The following is a 19,029-nucleotide window of genomic DNA, read 5'->3' as shown; positions in this document are numbered from 1 at the left end:
TGTTTCAACATTTTGTATTATAGGTCAATTTGTTATTAGACGCTTATACTAGATTTATTTTCTATCTTAGTATTGTTGATCATGTATAGGGGACTTTGGAGACATTTTGTTTAGTAATTTTATATGGTGGTTGTCATTGAGGTGTGATGTATGTACTCTACACTAGCATATAGAAACACATTTTTCCTTGCATTTTGAATTAGCATTATTAACCAATACTTTTGTTGAGATTAAGCCTTAGTTTTGACCTTACTGAGTTGTAACATTATCCTCTCTTTGTATTTCATGTTGTAACTTCTGTATAGTGACTACCCTTCATGCATTGCCTTAATTATCATTCCCTTTGTTAATTGGCCATGTTATAATTATTTGTAGGCACATGAACCTATATTTAGCCACATCATGAAAAAAATTAGAACCTCATTCTTCTCTCTTAATATTTTTCTAGCCATGTCTTGAAAGGGTCCCTATGATTTCTATTACTTAATGATTGCATAAAGTTATTTCTACTAATGTTAAAGTGCTCATTACTATGCTATTGTTGCTTTTATCTTGCTTACCACTATTACAATCACTCTTGAACGGTCACTATTTGCATCAATTTACCTCCATTTTATGACCTTCACATTTGGAAAAAACCACTGCACATCACTTTGTATATATTTTTTCATTTTTTGTATAAATCTATTGCATACACTTGAATATAGTAACATGCGAGTGAGCCACATTTTTTTTCCAATATAGCCTCATTTGTCTCTTTTTCACCTTCCTTAAAAAAAATTTCAATTGCATTGTTTATTAATACAAAACAATGTATGGAACGACATCATGTCAAATAAAGTTTCAAAAAATACATAAAACTTCCCCTAATGAAAAAGTTTGATGCTGCTGAAGTAGTTTTTCTGATAAGGTAAAGATATTTAGGCATCAATCAAATTGTACAGTACTCAATTTCAATGGAATAACTGCACCTCACATCGTCTCGATAACAGTTTGTTAAATTTCACTCTCAGATTAATGGAACATTCTCCAAGATCTCCATTTACTTGAACAAGTAAATTCCAAACTGTTAGCGTTTGTCGAATCAAAACAAGTCACGAAACCTCAAATTCTTCGCATTCCAACTGAACGGGTTTCTCGTATGGTGAGAAAAACAAAGTAATATTTTTATGCCCATTGTAATATTTTTATGCCCATTGAAAATGGAGCAAAGTCAATGTTTATTGTGATAATGTATGGCATAAGCTACCTAAATTCAATTAATTAGAATAAAACAAAATTATTATATAATGCTAGAATATATAATTTAGATAACTCAAACGAAATCATAAAATGTAAAATATATATTACAAAATATCATTTTTAATATGTTATTATAAAATAATTAAATATTAAATATTTTAATTTAACGATCATATTTTAATTAAATATTAATACATAATATATTTGTACTGTTTAAAGCAATAGATAAATAGGGTTTTTTATTTATATATTAAGGATAAATTACATTAAATGATTCATGCTTTCCAGACCAAACAATTAATAATAATGTGATTAATCAGAGAAATATTTTCAGAAACAATATAGATTAAAAAATTTAAAATAAGAAAATATTTATTTAAAAACGTTTTTTTAATATATATTTAAATGATATAAACTTAACTAAAAATTTAAATTATCTATCATTATTTATTGTGGTAACATGAATTTAAATTATGTTAAAAGTTTAGTGTGTATAATTCGTATCAAATTTATAGAAAAGAGATCGTTTTCTTATAAGAGTAGCTTTTTGTTGAAGTAAATGATAAAAATCTTAGTTCCAAGCAACGTCAAACGATAAAAAGTAGGGAAACAAGAAAACATACTCCACGCTATCAACTAAATTCAAATAGTAATTGAATTCCGTTACTCCAAAGTCACACCAGGTATTGATTGGTATTTGGCTTTGTGAAGGAATCCTACGAAGTAATGATTTATATTTGGGTTCGGGGAGGAACATTCCTACAAGAGCTCTCTTTTGCATGCAGAAAATTGATTTTTCTTCAGGTTTGCTTGATCTTGGAAGTATTTTGAAATCTGAAATTCATATATATCTGAGATTTTTTTTTGAAGTTGCAGACATTGTTGCAGATTTTGATTGCTGAAAATTTAGCAAAAAGAAGAAGAAAAAAAACATAGGATTATTGAAGAAAAACAAGTTTGATTATTGCAGATATTGAATTATTTTTTAAAAAGCTCTGGGTGAAGCCAGAAAGCCTAGAATTGGCTCAATTTGGGCGCCCCTATATAGATTTTGGGGAGTGGGGTCATTGGTATTTTGATAAAGAAGCATCGCAGAAAGTTCTGGTCATGGATGGGATTAATTCGATGATGGGCAGTATTAAAACCATGGTGAATTATCACATGTGCAAGCTCTTTGGGCTTCAGCAGTCTGGAAACATTGAGAACTCTGAGAGGATGGAAGAGTTTAATGAGGAGGATATATGGGGTAGTATTGATGCAGAGACCTCCGAGCATGTTGGTTTTGAGGAAAATGTTTGTAATGATGTTGAAGTATGCAGATCGATGGGAAATGAAGAGCAGTATAACAATATCAGGAGATCAGTAAAGAGTCACAGGATGGAATCATGTCATGATGAGAGTAATAATACGAGGAGATTAGGTCATCAGTCTTCTGCACCTGTCAATATCCCCAACTGGTCTAATATGGTATGGGAGGAGAAGAGGGAGGAGACTGGGTGGGGAAGAGCTCATGAGAAACTTCAAGATGGTAACAGTGATGATGAAGAAGGTGGGGATTTAGAGATCGATATGATGATCCCACCTCACGAGGTCATTGCCAGACAACTTGCCCGGAGCGAAATGGCACCGTTTTCTCTATATGAAGGCACTGGGAGAACTCTCAGAGGCAGAGATGCAATCTGGACAATTACTGGGTTTATTGAATGAAATTCAATTTGTTTCTAACAGGTGTTCGGGAAAGCTGGTTATAAGATATATTTTTTCCATTTGAATTGAAATTCCAAATTCTTGGGTGTCGAATTTCTTAAAGGCGAGAAAATTACATTTGTTTATATGTGTTGTGTAATTATATTTTGCTGCTTGCTTTGATAAGTGCATTTCAAAACTCTTGAAACTTACTATATATGTATATGCATTTTCTTTTAATGGTATGATTATGTTTATGATTTATACACATTTATAGTTTAATTAATAAATAAAATGTGTTTTTTTTTTTAATTATTTTTAAAAATTAAATTTAAGTTGTTTAATTATACAATTTAAGTGTTCCAGGGTTTTTTATTTTGCTAAATTTATTTATGTTTTCAAAAATGTATTTTAAAAAATAAAGAATTCACCATATTGCTTGAATGTGTATCACACCATTTTTTTTATAAGTTAGAGTTGTTATATATATATATATATATATATATATATAATAGGAGATTACTCATAAAAATAATATAAATATAGATCACATTGTATATGATATGGTTGTGTAAATTTATGTATTTAAAATTTATTTTTTACAGTGGAATATGAAAAATTGTAATATCTATTTGGATTGTAATATATGTCTTTTTTATTTTTTTTATTTTTAAAGAAACTGGTAGAGATTTGTATTATTAAAAAAAAATATAGATTAGAAGGCCAAAAACTTTACATATTCCAATATGTTTGGCAAGTTTGAAATTGAGCATAGAGGCTCAATCCAAATCCTCAAGCAAGTTCCCCATTCCACAAAAATTTTAGTTTTTTTCCAACTTTCTTTTTTTTCCATAAAACCTCCAATATCCAAACGGATTTACATTACATTATGCAATATTTTTGTTTTGATTTAGCTAGAATTTTTGTTTTTATCAGATAAATACTTTTTCCTTTTTCTCCAATGGTATTTTATGCAGATTTCCACTGGTCATTCTTCAACAAGTGCACATTGTTCTTCTTGAAGTCTTCTTCATTTGCCTAATTTGCCCAACATTGTTCCTTGTGGTTTTTTGAGGGGGTCCATTTTCAACGAGGGTTGGTTGTTTTTCCACTTTCGCTAAATGTAGAGAATCTTCGATGGCATGTTATTTTTCTTCATTTACTTTTGTTGGGTCTAATTCATCTTGTTTGGTAGTATCAATTTCTGAATTATCTTATGGTTCTTTCTTATTATCGGATTCTTCCCCTTTGTAAATCCTATAATGATTGCCCTGACCTCTTTCCCGCCAATTAAACCTTCTGTCTTTTATCGTTGTTTCTCTAAAACTTAGCATTTATTTTTATGACATACCGCATTTAACCCCATACATATATATAAAATCATATAAAATTATTTATAAAAAAAATTAATCTAAACTATTTTGCATTTTTATATTTTTATTTTAATTTTTTAAAATTAAAATTTTTAATTATTAATATTATATAAATCATAAATCCAACATAGATTAAATCTACAATATATTTTAAAAATATAATTTAATACAAGGAAGGCTGCGATGCAGCGAGTCCCTGCACTAAGTTGAGCCTGCATAATACGTGATGTGTCATAGTTATGCTGGCAAGCTCTTAGTTCAAGCTAAGACAGGAGAAACAAATGCGAAACAAATTAACAATACAGCTCTGTTACTGAAAAGCTACAGCGCTGAAATTGGAACACTGAGATAGCCAATAGCCACTATGCAACACAAAACTGAACTCTAAAATCAGTGGTCGGCACCCTCACTGCACCGGTTTCTTCACCAAGAAGGCCATACCTTTATAATTCCTGAACTGAGCAACGACCACGCAGAAAAGCCAAACCACTGACCAAGATCCCAAAACAGTAATATAGCCATTGGAAATAGCATCGTTGACTATATAACAATGAAACTATATAACAATGAAACAAAGTTAGGTGCATGAACGATGGTAAAAACCGCAAAATCAAGTAATTTAATGGTCAGCCAAACCACTGACCGAGATCCCAAAACAATAATATAGCCATTGGAAATAGCATCGTTACTATATAACAATGAAACAAAGTTAGGTGCATGAACGACGGTAAAAACCGCAAAATCAAGTAATTTAATGGTCACACTGTGCATTAGATTTTTATTGCGGATTCCACAAATGAAAATGTGGAAAGGTAAATACATTTTTAGATGGTCCTGTAAATATCATAAACCGAAAATGAGATTCATCAAGTATATCACAAATATTCGGAACCGCTTTTAAATTCCCCAATTCCCCAGATATGATAGTTTTTACTAATATGAACATGTTTGGATCAGGGATGAGTGAAATTGCCGTAACTTTTCACTCTTATGTAAATAAGTAAACAGTGTCTATACCTTCAATGTTTACGTTATCCTATGGTCAAATGTGTTTTCTTTTAACACCAAAGGGTTTTGGTCATTACAATGAACTTTTTGGTGATCACAACTTCATATTTCCTATGTATGACATATGTTGGAAATATTTACAAGGGCACGTTGTTTTTTTATGTTGTCGGACTATTGGGTAAAGTTTGTATTTTGCATGATATATGTTACAATGTATGCTTAAATGCGTGAGTAGGATATGCATTTAAATGAAATGTTAAAGGTTTGGATGGCAATGTTTATAGTTTATGAGGTTGGTGTAAGCGAGTAAAATTAAATGAAATACGCTTATGTTTTGAATTATTAATATAAAGTGATAACACGATATTTATTATGTATTAGTCATAAGACTGCCTATGAGAACATAATCGAAGACATGGTTTATTACATGCCTACTAATAACAAGAGCTGAGAAGAATAAATAAGCGTGAAATCCAAAGCCATAATTAAAACATGAGAAAAACAGCCAGGCACAACAATAGGTTTTCACGGGCCGATGGGAGGTGTAACTTTCACGACGAGGCGACACGTTACACAGGAGACATGTGATCGACATGCATGCAACGACGTGTTAGTACGCAGAAACGTGTTTGTACGGAACGTGGGAAACAAGGCGAAGTAAAGGATGAACGATTTTGCAAATTGATCTATGAAGGAGGGAGCCGCAACATACTGCGAGAACCACCATGGCTCTCCAGACCTGCAAAACACTGCCAGAACCATGCTACAAATAATAAGAATCTAGTCTTACTACGCTATGCATTGTTGAAATACTAAATTCTGAAGCAAATCGCAAAGAAATGCTTTGGATTTCATTATAGATTCCTACTTTTTCTGGATAATAAAGGTCAAATTTTAGGCAAAAGTCACCTGGAAATTTTATTGAATGGGACAGATCTCTCTGATTTAATTTGCCGGGAAAAGATGTGTAACTGGACACCGGATTATTTAGTCACAGATGAAAACTGGCGGAAATTGTAATGAATCGAGGCAGTTTAAATCACAGCTTGAATGTTAGAGAAATGCGGTCATGGCTTTATGCAGGCAGGGGAGCGAACCTTTGCAGGATTGGACTAATTCATCCGGTGGACCTACATTCAGGTCACATGATTATGGTAACAACATGCAGCAAGGGGAGCTAGGGAATGGTTTCAGCAGAGGCCATGGTAAGTTCAATAGAGGCACAAAGTTGGGTCGCATGGCGAAGAATGGACAATGTTCCGTCGGAGTTTTTCTGGTGCTTTTCTTCGGGTTTGTTGGCTTCACATTACTGGGAGGTCATTACGGTATTAGCGATAAAGGTAGACCTCCTGGATCCCTGGTTAATTAAGAAGTCTGAATTTAATGCATGTGTGAATGTTTGCTTAAAATATGAAGGACTGCAATTTTGTTCTTTCTATTGTTTGTTTAAATATATTTTGAAATAAAATGCTTTCATCTAACTATTAACAGAACAAAATGTACCTGGTATCTTATATCTAGAAAATTTAAATTAAAAAAAGACGGCATTCATTACCAAACAGTCATAGGCTTAAGGCTGATAACATCTGCCAAACCTAAAATTAACAATGTTTACACTAGGGATACAAACAGTAGAGAACCTAAGTTGGGGGCCCAAAATGGAGTTAGCTTCAGTAGAATTTGCATTATCCTTAGCTTCAGTAGAATTTCTCCCTGGAATATTCAGGTGGTAAGCTAGCAGCAACCAACTGTACAAAATATAAATGTAAGAACCTTTGAACAAATAATTGAAAGTAAACTACTTAGCAGATAGAAGCTGATGGAGAATCTGAGAGAGATCATACCTGTTCAACCTTCATAGCTTCTTGGAAGTTCTTTCTGGGCAAGCTTTGCACTTTTCAGTCAGCAGTATCGAATCTTTTAAGCCAAAGGAAAGGGAAATCCCATATTAGAAACTCTTAAGCTAGCCAGTATCAATTTGAACATCTTTATTAAGAAAGCGCTTGCTGTCACTGCCAGATAAGAGATACATTTTTTTTTGATTTCATAATTCACTCTTGGGGAGGGCTATCTTTCCTTTGCATCTATTGGGATAAGTGTCTTATTACGCAAGAAAGCTATTTCCAGTTTTTCTGTACGCTTTTCTGACCTTAAGAATATAAAATAGATTACAGGATTGGATCTATAGTGCCTAAAGCTAGTGATAGTGGATTAGAGAATTCATTTCTTTCTAGTCATGAGTCCTCCCATTTATACTCTTAATAGGATTACCTGGAATGTTGAGCTACCAAACAAGCCAACGAGCGAGTTTGAGTGCTTCTGCCTCTGCTTGTGAGCCTGTCCTAAGATAATAACTTATCCCCGAAAGATAGAGTTCCTTGCCAGAGCTATTGGGAGTTCTCTTGTGAGTTCCCCGCCATCCCGACCAGAGCTATTAAGTTAGATGACTTAATCCAGTACCAGTAAGTAAGGAAGCCCCTTTGAAAGCATTATTCCCTGGCTTCAATCAGAAAGAGACAAAATAAGCACGACTAACTCGAAATTTCTATGGAAATATGTACAGTGTAGATGCATGTAAATTAAGTATTCATAGGTTATTATCTCTAAGCCCTAAAGAAAGCTCATCATACGATCCTTTTGATTTGAATTTTGCAGAAATATTTTCCAAATTTGAAGATGAAAGGGAAAAGCTACTCATTCGATAGGAACAACAGCGTGAGAGCGTCCTTCAGCTTTCTCAGCCCCGCCTGAATTTATTTCGCTCATCCTTGCAGGAAAGAAAGAAAAGGGCGCCCTTGCAGAATTGCAGAAAGCTTAACATTTTGAGGCGACCCGGCTTTGGCAATTCTGGACAGCCTATTTCCCTCTTGGCAAATCATTACAGGGTTCGGTTTCAGAACTTCATGTCAAAGACGTGTCATGTAAACAGAAGAACAGTGCGACACCTAACAGTTGTGGCAGTTGTGGTGGCATCAGTGCGGTGGTGCTTCTCTACCATAAGATGGTTGTCTATTATACGAAACATATTTTGATTAACATAAAATGCCTCAGATTTAATGCTGGCATTAGTCCAGCATTAACATGAGACCGTTGACGGTCAGCCATAATGAACTGGGCCTAAATAGCAATTTAGCCTATGCTCGGGCCTCTTCCGCCTCGGGAAGAGGCCAAATAAGATGGCAAAGCTTCAGCGCAGAATAAAACTTTGGCTATCTGCGCACATCACCGCACAGCACATTTCCGAACTTTATACTAATCACCGAATAACACACTAATAAAACTGCAAACTAATGCTAATTCGAAGCTGTTCGATTACTATAGTCCCTACCGATTGCCAGATGGCAGGGACTAATAAAATAATAAATGTGCGAACAATTACATTTCCTTTTTGTATAGTCATTTGAAAAAAAAACCATATAATATTGATTATATTATGATGAATAACTTACATTGGTCTTGTTTGAAATTCTCAATATAATAACTTTAGATTAGGTTTGAAATTTTGACATTGAATATTTTAATGGTTAACACATTTGGATTAATGGAGAAATTTAGTTTTTTTTGGGATTAATGTCTTTGGTTGTTTGTTGTAGTATTTTAAGATTGAATTTTTTTATTTAGCTTATAGATTTTATTATTTACGAAGTGGGTTAAACTACTTAAGTAATATATGATTTTATAAGTAAAAGATTTTGATGGAATGAAGTGCATTGAATGGTTAAACATTTTCTAAGAGAAAATTAATTTATTTGGAAAGTCTTTTGATTTTATCTTATACTTTGTCTCATTTAATTTTATCTGGGTATGAAAGCATGTGATGAGAGAACTATGTGTTATTTGTCAAGGGAGTGTTCTCCATTGGGTGGAGGTTTTGTGTGGAGTCTATTGAAAAGACTCAGAAGTCAGTGTAGAGGTTTCTGATGTTGGAAATAATTATTCCAACCACTGGTTTAAATGCACTCACAACCATCATGTTTGCCTAGTCAACCACAAACGTACCCACAACCATCATGTTTGCCTAGTAAACCACTACACAGTTGTGATTTTGTTTGTAGGTAGAATGACAGAAGTCAGAATAGAAGTTCAAAGTGGACCATTCTGCAACAGGTCACAGAGGTTAAAGCATTTAATGAAGTTTAATAAATAGATATGGGAAAACATTCATTCTGGGATTGTTGCCCACACTTCACAACACCTACAAGTTCAGAAAATCATTTACTATGTAAAATCGCCCATGTCGCGTATTAAATATTTTCTTTGTCATGTAATTAACGTCAAATTCATATGTTAGGATAAATATTCAAGTAAAAGACATTTGCAATGTTGGGCATGTTGGACAAGTTAAGGTAGTGAGGAGAAGAATGTGGAGGAAGTTTTGGTGGGCGTGTGAAAACCATTTTTATGGAGTTTTATAGAAGTTTACTCCACAACCCAGGAATGTGTAAATGACATTAAGTTTGTTCTGTTTTTCACTTGGAGCTGCAGCCTCCATTTATCATGCAAATGTAATTTCTTTATGTTTTGACATATAATATAAAGTGTGTTCAGTTGCGTTATGGTTTTAATGTTACACAAGTAAATTTCCTCAACCTCTTTTATTTTACTCTATTTTTCCATGAGCGAGCTCTGTGTTTTAATTAAGTCCCTATGTGGTTGCGATATCTTCATTGCACCTAAGATTTACCTTTCTGCAACTGAAGTTGACCTTTCCTACTTTGCTGCAACCGATTTCTGAGTTCTTGTGCCTTTGTAAAATTGTTTTTCTAACATGGTTAAATATTGTTAGTGTAGAAACAAGTGTTTTTACTAGCAATTAAATTTTTTTTGAAGGCAAATTGTTTTTTCCTTTGGAGCGAACTTACTAGCAGGCAGAATTTTTTTTTACACTCAGAAATGGCAACATCAAGCACAAGTTTGACTAATCCTCAAATACTTCATTTTAATGGAAAAAATTATGATTATTGGACTATTACAATGAAGGTCATGCTTTCTTCTCAAAACATTTGGGATTTGGTGAGTAGATGCAGCAGCATACAATGCCTTATCTGAAGTAGAAAGAGATTTTTAAGGGACAACAGGAAGAAGGATTCAAAAGCCATGTTCTATATTTTCCAAGTAGTTCATAAAAGTATTTTCCCAAGGGTTGCAATAGCGACAAAGTCCAAGCAAGCGTGGGACACCCTCTAGACAACTTACCAAGGCATGGCAAAAGTCAAGACAACAAAACTACAAATGTTGAGAAGAGATTTTGAAGCACTTTATATGAAAGAGTATGAGAATGTAGACTCATTTTTTACACATGTAATTGGGTTGGTTACTCAAATCAAGTCTCATGGTGAGACATTTCAAAAAATAAGAATAGTTGAGAAAGTTTTGAAAAGTTTGCTAACAAGGTTTGATGCCATTGTTGTGGCCATAGAAGAGAAAAAAGATCTCTGACAGTTCTCAGTGGATGAGCTTCATGCATCACTGATTTCTCATGAACATAGACTTAATAGAGAAACAAGATCCTCATAGGATCATGCCTTCAAGACATAAGTTTCTTTTGGTCAAGGGCGAGGAAGAGGAAGATCATATGCTAGAGGAAGAGGAAGAAGCCCACACAGAGGTGGAAGAAGCAGCCCTTCAAGCTTAAGTGGAAGGGGCAACAATCAAAATCGAAGTCAAGGCCCAAGCCAGAATCAAGCACAAGGTCAAAGGTATGATAAATCTCAAGTTCAATGTCATTAGTGTAAGAAGTATGGTCATTATGCAAATGAATGTAGAAAGAAGAAATATGACACGAGTAACAAACGCAGTATAAATTTCAAAAAAGAAAATCAGAACCATGATAACATGTTTTTAGCTTGTAATGAAGCACAAGAAAAACAAAGTGATATATGGTATCTAGATTCAGGGTGTAGCAACCACATGTCAGGGAACATAGAAATGTTTTCCAATCTAGACGAAAGTGTGAAATTTGAAGTGATATTAGGGACTGATAGCAAAGCCTCTGTCATGGGAAAAGGAAGAGTTAATATATTAACAAAGAAGGGAGAGAAGAAGTACATCTCAAATTTTTACTTTGTCCCCAGTCTGAAGCATAACCTCATAAGCGTTGGACAACTCATGCAAAAAAGGTACACTGTCTTTTTCAAGAATGATGTATGCACAATTTTGGAAAGGCCTCCAAGTAGACAGTTGATTGCAAAGGTTCAAATAACAAAAAATATAATGTTTCCCCTAAAATTAAGATCAGATTTGAAGGAAGAAGGTGCATAAGCACAACTATCAATGAACTCACAAGAGAATGGAAGAAAAGATGCAGTTTTCACACAAGTGAACTATCAAGCAAAGGTCAAAGATGAAAACTGGTTATGGCATTTGAGGTTTGGACATCTCAACTTTGGAGGTTTGAATATGCTGCATAGGAAAGACATGGTGAAGGGTTTTCCACTCATAGAAAAATTGGACAGCATATGTGTAGGATGTATCTTGGGCAAGCAACATAGAGAGACATTTCCAGCAGGAAAGTCAGTAAGGGTAAAGGCACCTTAGGATATTGTCCACTCATATGTATGTGGACCAATGTAGACACCATTAATTGGTGGCAACCACTATGTATTAACATTCATAGATGACTACACAAGGAAGACATGGGTCTATCTCCTAAAATAGAAAAGTCAAGTGTTTGGGTGCTTTTGCTAATACAAAGCTCTTTTTGAGAAGTAAAGTGGACACAACATCAATGTCCTCAGCACTGATAGATGTGGACAAATACATCTCAAATGACTTCCTTCGATTTTGCAAGGAGCATGGAATTCACAAGCAATTTACAGCAAGATATACACTTCAGCAAAATGGTGTGGCGAAAAGGAAGAATATAACCATTGTGGAAGTGGAAAGGATTATGTTGAAGGCAAAGCATTTGCCAAATGATTATTGGGCTAAAGCTGTCACTTGTGTAACATATATGTTGAATAGATGTCCAACCAAAAGCATTCAGAACATAGTTCCTGAAGAGGCATGGAGTGGAAGAAATCATAGTGTCACTCATATGAGAGTCTTTAATTGTGTGTCATATGCACATGTCCCAGATGAGTTGAGGAAGAAGTTGGACAAAAAGGGGGAGAAATGTATATTTGTTGGATATAGTGATGAATGAAAGGCATACAAGCTCTACAATCCATCAACCAAGAAGGTCATAATCAGCAGAGATGTGCAGTTCATAGAACAAGAAGCATGGGATGGAAGTTTAGAGATGACAATCAATGTGAAAGCATGTATACCACATGAGGACAGAGGAATTAACAACAACGAGCAATTCCTCAATAGTGACTCTCTCTACTCCTATTCAAGTGCAACAAAACAGGCAGCAAACAACACGATCAACAAATAATAGGACAATGTCATGCAATCAAACAAGTGCTTATCCAAGCAAGCCGCAAAGCGCAACACCAAGTGACATATCAAGCCCATCTTCAACAAGCATAAGAAGACCAAAATTCAGAAATTTGAATGAAATATATGAGCAAGATGAAGTTTATAGCAACGCTGGTGTGAATTCATTATTTGCTCTGTTTTGTCATGTGGATGACCCAATTCACTTTGAAGATGCAATCAAAGATGAAAAATGGGTTGTGGAAATGGAGGAAGAAATAGAAGCAATAGAAAGGAACGAAACATGGGAGTTAGTGAACCTTCCGCAAGGAAAAGAAGTCATTTGAGTGAAGTGGGTCTATAAGACCAAGAGCAATGTCGATGGGAAGATTGAAGGCACAAAGCAAGGCTAGTTGTCAAAGGATACAAGCAGCGACATGGAAGAGACTATGAGGAGACGTTCGCACCAGTTGCAAGGATGGAGATGGTGCGTACAGTTGTGGTGATTGTCGCGCAACATAAATGGAAAGTGTATCAAATGGATGTAAAGTTAGCATTCTTGAATGGAGTGCTAAAAGAGGAAGTGTATGTTGCACAGCCGCCTAGTTATGAGGTAGAAGGCAAAGAATACAAAGTGCATCGTTTGAGGAAAGCTCTTTATGGGGTGAAGCAAGCACCGCATGCATGGTACAACAGGATAGATGCCTACTTGTTGGACAATGGTTTCGACAAATGTGACAGTGAGCCTGCTCTCTACATCAAAGAGAATGATGGTAAGATTCCCATTGTTGTCTTATATGTAGATGATTTAATTTTTACAGGTAGTGATGATTTCTTCATTGTGAATTTCAAACAAGTCATGAAGAATGAATTTGAAATGATTGACTTGGGGTTAAGATATTTTTTTTGCATAAAATTAAAGAAAATAGAAAATGGCATTTTTATCTCTATGTAGCAAATATTTTGGAGAGGTTTAAAATGCAGAACAACAAGCCCACACCAACTCCAACTATCATGGGGTTGAAGTTGAGCAAAGAAAATTGTAGCAGCAATGTTAATCCGGCATTATACAAGAGCATGATAGGTAGCTTGATGTATTTGACCACCACTAGGCCGGATATAATGTATGCAGTGAGTTTAGTGTCAAGGTTCATAGAGACACCCAAGGAGACACATTGGCAAGCAACGAAAAGAATTCTAAGGTATGTTAATGGGAAAAAACAATATGGCATTTTGTACACTACAACAGAGGATTTCAGGTTGGTTAGTTACACCGCACTGATTGGACAAGAAGTGTCGATGACAAAAAGAGCACTTTAGGATATGTTTTTCATTTGGGTTCCAGAGCCATTTCATGGGCTTCCAACAAGCAGCGAATAGTGTCATTGTCAACAACAGAAAATGAATATGTGCATCGTGTTAGGCAATTTGGATGAGATGGATGTTGATAGATATTCACCACAACCAAGAGGGAGCGACAACTATTTTATGCGATAACACATTTGCAATTGCATTGTCAAAGAATTCAGTCTTTCACAAGAGGACCAAGCATATTCATGCGAAATATCATTTTATTAGAGAGTTGATTAACAATAATGAAATTGTGTTGCAGCATTGCAGGTCACAGGAACAGTTTGTTGATATTTTCTCAAAGCCATTGGCACGTAAAAAATTTGTTTATCTCAAAGATTGTTTGGGAATCGTCAATGGCGACAGTTGCAATTAAAGTGGAGTGTTTGAAATACTAATCCCAACCACCATCTTAAAGACACTGACAACCATCATGTTTGCCCAGTCACGCACTACGCGGTTGCAATTTTGTTTGCAAGCAGAATAACAGAAGTCAAAACAGAAGTTCAGAGCGGACCATTCTGCAACACATCACACAGGTTAAAGAATTTAATAAAATTTAATAAATAGATATGAGCAAACATTCATTCCGCGACTATTACCCACACTCCACAACACCTACAAGTTCAAAAAATCATTTACTATGTAAAATCGCCCATGTTGGGTATTAAATATGTTCTCTGTCATGCAATTAATGTCAAATTGGTATGTTAGGATAAATATGCAAGTAAAAGTCATTTGTAATGTTGGGCATGTTCAGCAAGTTAGGAAGCAAGAGTTTGTGAGGTAGTGAAGAGAAAATCGTGGAGGAAATTTTTGTGGGCATGTGAAAACCATTTTTAAGGAGTTTTACAGAAGCTTACTCCGCAACCGAGTAGTGCATAAATCACAGGAAGTTTGTTGTGTTTTTCACTTGGAGCTGCAACCTCAATTTATCACGGAACGTAATTTCTTTATATTTTGACATATAATATAATCTTACACAAGTAAATTTGCACAACCTCTTTTATTTTACTCTGTTTTTTCTTTTCTGTGAGTGAACTCTGTGTTTTAATTAATTCCTTGTATGACATATAGTGAGTGAACTCTGTGTTTTAATTAAGTCCTTGTATGATTGCGATATCCTCGCCGCAACGTAACATTTAGTTTCCGCAATTGAAATTGACCTTGCCTACTTTGCCTTAACAATTTCTGAGTTCCTGTGTCCTCGTAAAATTATTTTCTGAGTTCCTCTGCCCTCGTAAAATTATTTTTCTAACATGTGATTCCATGTTGCGTGAATTTGCACCTGAGCATTTGCATGACGCCCACGGTGCCTAAACTCGAGTTAACGTGGAATTATGGGGCAGTAACGTGGAATAATAGGGCAGTGTGCATGATTTGCATAGAGGTCAAGGTTGTTTATTTGGTGGCACCGGGCAGAAACGAAGGTTTTTCTATAACTGCATTCATTTTCTGAGAGAACTGGTTTGTGTGGCCATTGTGTTGAAGATCGAGAGTTGATCTGCCCCCACCTCTTTGCCATTTGGATGCTCCGATCTCGTTGTGTAGAGCCATTGTCTGACAGATTTGGCCAACCCTTATTTCTTATTGATGCACTTCTACATTTGATGCCAAGGAAGCTACCGGAGCAATCAAAGGAAGCTGTCAGAGCGATATGCAGCAAGAAGCCGAAAGCGGGCCTGTAGCTGTAAAGCGACTGCAGATATGCCTGTTCAACTATGAAGATACTAGCAACGTGAACATGTATTGGTGAAGTGAGTTGATCTACCGAACAGTGCAGAAACTAGAGGTGCTGCATTGAACGAGCCCTGAAGCTACGGAGTGGAAGAAAATCCGTGCAGCTAATTTGGTGCACTGGTTGTGGTGGCGTGGTCTGCTGCGAATAGCTAATCTGCAAAGGTGGAGAGTTGCAATGAATTTGACTCGGGTACTGCATTGCTCGGCCAAAGGAGAATACGTTGGATACTGCAATCCTGCCTCGTTTTGTTGCGCTCTACTCGGCACTCAGAAGAGTTTCATTTCATGGAGATCGCTTAGCTAATATGCACAGAGGTCGTACTCTGGGATGAGAGATGTTTTGTTGCCTTCATTGGAGCAAAACCATATTATTTTTTTCAAAAATAGAGAGGAGAGGCCGACGGTGGTTGATTTGGAGCATTCCATTTGAAATCCAATATTCAAAGTTTGTTTAAAAGAGGCTCTCACATTTGTTTTAAGGGGAGCACTAATTCGTGTAGATTCAAAGCGTAACATCGTGACCAGTTAGGGTGGACCTCATTTGTTTTAAGGGGAGCACTAATTTGTGTAGATCCCATGTGTAACCTAGTGACCAGTCAGGTTCGAGCTGTTTTATTTTGTGTTATTGTCTGCCATCATTGCGTCTAAACAAAGTGGGTATGTGTGCTAGCGTGAACGTGGAGGCGAGGAGTTGTAGGACAACTGTGTGAGTTGTGTGGCATATTTTTATTTGAGCAAAATTGATGTCGCATCAGGTGTGTGTGGAGTCTCGAAAAGGAATTTGGAGTGAGATGAGTGGGGTGCTGTCAATATGTCTATAGTTTTAGACGTTTTTGACATTGATTTTTTTTTGGGGATGTGTGTGGAGTCTCGAAAAGGAATTTGGAGTGAGATAAGTGGGTTGTTGTCAATATGTCTATAGTTTTAGACATTTTTGACATTGATTTTTTTATGATATTTTTTTCATGAGTTTATTTCGAAATATTTTTGGTTTGGGTAGTATTTTTGAGTTTGAAGAATTTTTAGATCAACAATGTGGTTTTATTGATGACCTTGCAATATGTTCAACAAGACCTTGCAACAGAAGAGCTATCATTTGTTTATGAGGAAAGGCATAAATACTTGAGTCATGAAGATATTCTTAAATCTACTTGAGTTGTGAAGATATTGTTGAAGATCCAGATGATAATAAGGGAAACATAGAACTAAGAGCACAATAGAGATAGAGAGGAAACATAAGTGCCTTCAATGGAACTAATAATTCTTATGTAAGCCAATCATCATCTCCATCTTTTCCATCTCAAAGCTCCAAAGTGAGCTATGGAGGACAAAATAGATCATATTATATATTCTTGCTAATGAGAATTAACTTTAATGGGGCAATTCACAAGGAGCACATGGAATCAATAAAACCTTGTGTGGGTAGAAAAAATATCAAGCTAACATGATTGATAATGGAAGTATTGCTTCAAGTAAGCTTGCACTCCCTGGAGCGTTATTTGACGTTATCTATCACCAATGATGAAGACAAACCACATCAAGTGGCCTATGTTAAGCCCAGGAAGGAAAAACATGAATTTGGATGAATTTCTCCATTAAGAGGGGAACTTTGATTAATGAGTGTTATCTATCACCAATGATGAAGACAAACCACATCAAGTGGCCTATGTTAAGCCAAGGATGGAAAAACATGAATTTGGATGAATTTAACCATTAAGAGGGGAACTTGGATTAATCAAGAAATCTAGTCTTTTCTAGATTAATGTATTTGGTTGTTTGTTTTTGTACTTTAGGATTGAGATCCACTATTTCTATTCGAGATCCTATTATTTAGGGAGTGGTTCAAACCACCCAACTAATGTATGATTTTATATGTACGAGAGTTTGATTTAATGAAGTGTAATGAATGCTTGGGTATTCTCAAGGTGAAGATTGACTCACTTGAGAGCCTCTTGATTTTATTTCATACTTTGTCTCCATTAATTTTATTCGACACTCCATAATTTTAATATTCAAAAATGTAATTTAAAGATATAAAATTTTGATTTTACACTTTTCCATATAATTCTAAAAGAAAAAAAATAAACATAAAATATAGCCTTTGAGGAAGCTTCTCCAAATAATTTTTTTCCAAAAAAGTTGGCCTCTCTCTATCAGCAAGTGAATTTAAACCTAACTCAATATAATTATAAAAAAAATAAAAGAAAACATAAACATTTGAAGAAGATTCTTGAAATATCTTTTTTTCCAGAAAAGTTTGTCTTTCCCTATCAACAAGTGAAATTTAAAACTAAAACAATTATATTATTATGATTAGCGTAATTTTCACTCGTAAGCTTGGTTTGTAATTAAATATATCAATCTCCTACTAAGGCATACATGCTCTACCTCTTTGAATTTGAACATGTGACATTTTAAGAGAAAGCACATATTCTTAACCATTGAACCCAACACACTCAATTTATAAGACAACAATAATTTATTTTAGTTATTGATTATATCAACTCATTTTGATTAAAATATAGTAGATAAAATTCAAAATTTAACTTTATTCCATAAAAAAACTCTCATAAAATTGCTTTACATTATGAACTTAATGATCTCATTCTTTTTTAGTATAACATGCAAGATTTCTTCTTTTTTCTTATAGTTTTCCCTCAATAAAATTTGCTCTTCTCAAAACTGATAATTATTCTAGAGTGATTAATAATAAGTTTATAAACAATTCTTGTAATACCCCCAGAATATTGTAAATATTTTATTTACCATAGTTAAAAAGAAAAACAAGTTGAAGGATGATGGTTATTATCTGTTGTATATATTAACATTTTCTTATTAGTGAATAAAAATGAAAAATGATTTCCTAGTAATAGGGATATCATGTAATTTCTGAGGAGGGAAGTTAATGTTAAAAAAAAATAGTTGCAAACCCTAACTACCCCACCCAATCGTGGATGGCTTCCAGGAAAAGGAAGGGAAGGGCGGGGGGCGGAACTATGCTGTAGAGGACAGACAGTAAGGAAGGGGAAAGAGCTTACCATGTCTGGTGATGATCAGATGGTAAGGGCGCAGAGCGCGAGCAACTTGTAAAGATTGTTTGTCTTTGAGTAAGCTAGGGGGGAGAGTTGGTCTTGAAGGACAATCTCATGGTCGGGTGGATGGCTAGCTGCAGAAAGCAGAGGTGACTTTTTTCTTGGAGTTACTTATTGGAAGAAAACACAAGTATGAAGCATTAACCAAGACTGCATCAATACCTGAATTGAAATAGAAG

General features: G+C 35.0%; 1 protein-coding gene across 1 annotated transcript; it reads left to right on the top strand.

Annotated features, from left to right (window-relative positions):
• The first annotated feature begins 2,206 nt into the window (after window positions 1-2,206).
• Window positions 2,207-3,049, top strand: LOC149226292 (uncharacterized). The gene has a single exon (XM_089375272.1). It carries the CDS (start codon window positions 2,350-2,352, stop codon window positions 2,947-2,949), a length of 600 nt encoding a protein of 199 aa, XP_089231398.1. The 5' UTR covers window positions 2,207-2,349; the 3' UTR covers window positions 2,950-3,049.
• The last annotated feature ends 15,980 nt before the right edge of the window (window positions 3,050-19,029 follow it).

This window comes from Pinus tabuliformis, chromosome J, assembly GCF_031772625.1.
Source record: "Pinus tabuliformis cultivar Carrire ecotype Pingquan chromosome J, CPIR1, whole genome shotgun sequence".
NCBI lineage: Eukaryota > Viridiplantae > Streptophyta > Pinopsida > Pinales > Pinaceae > Pinus > Pinus tabuliformis.
The sequence above is the reverse complement of the archived record's forward strand: the minus strand, read 5'-3'. Positions and strand labels throughout refer to the sequence as shown.

Coding starts and splice junctions, on each gene's coding strand:
- LOC149226292 (XM_089375272.1), top strand. CDS start 2,350: ATGGATGGGATTAATTCGATGATGGGCAGTATTAAAACCATGGTGAAT.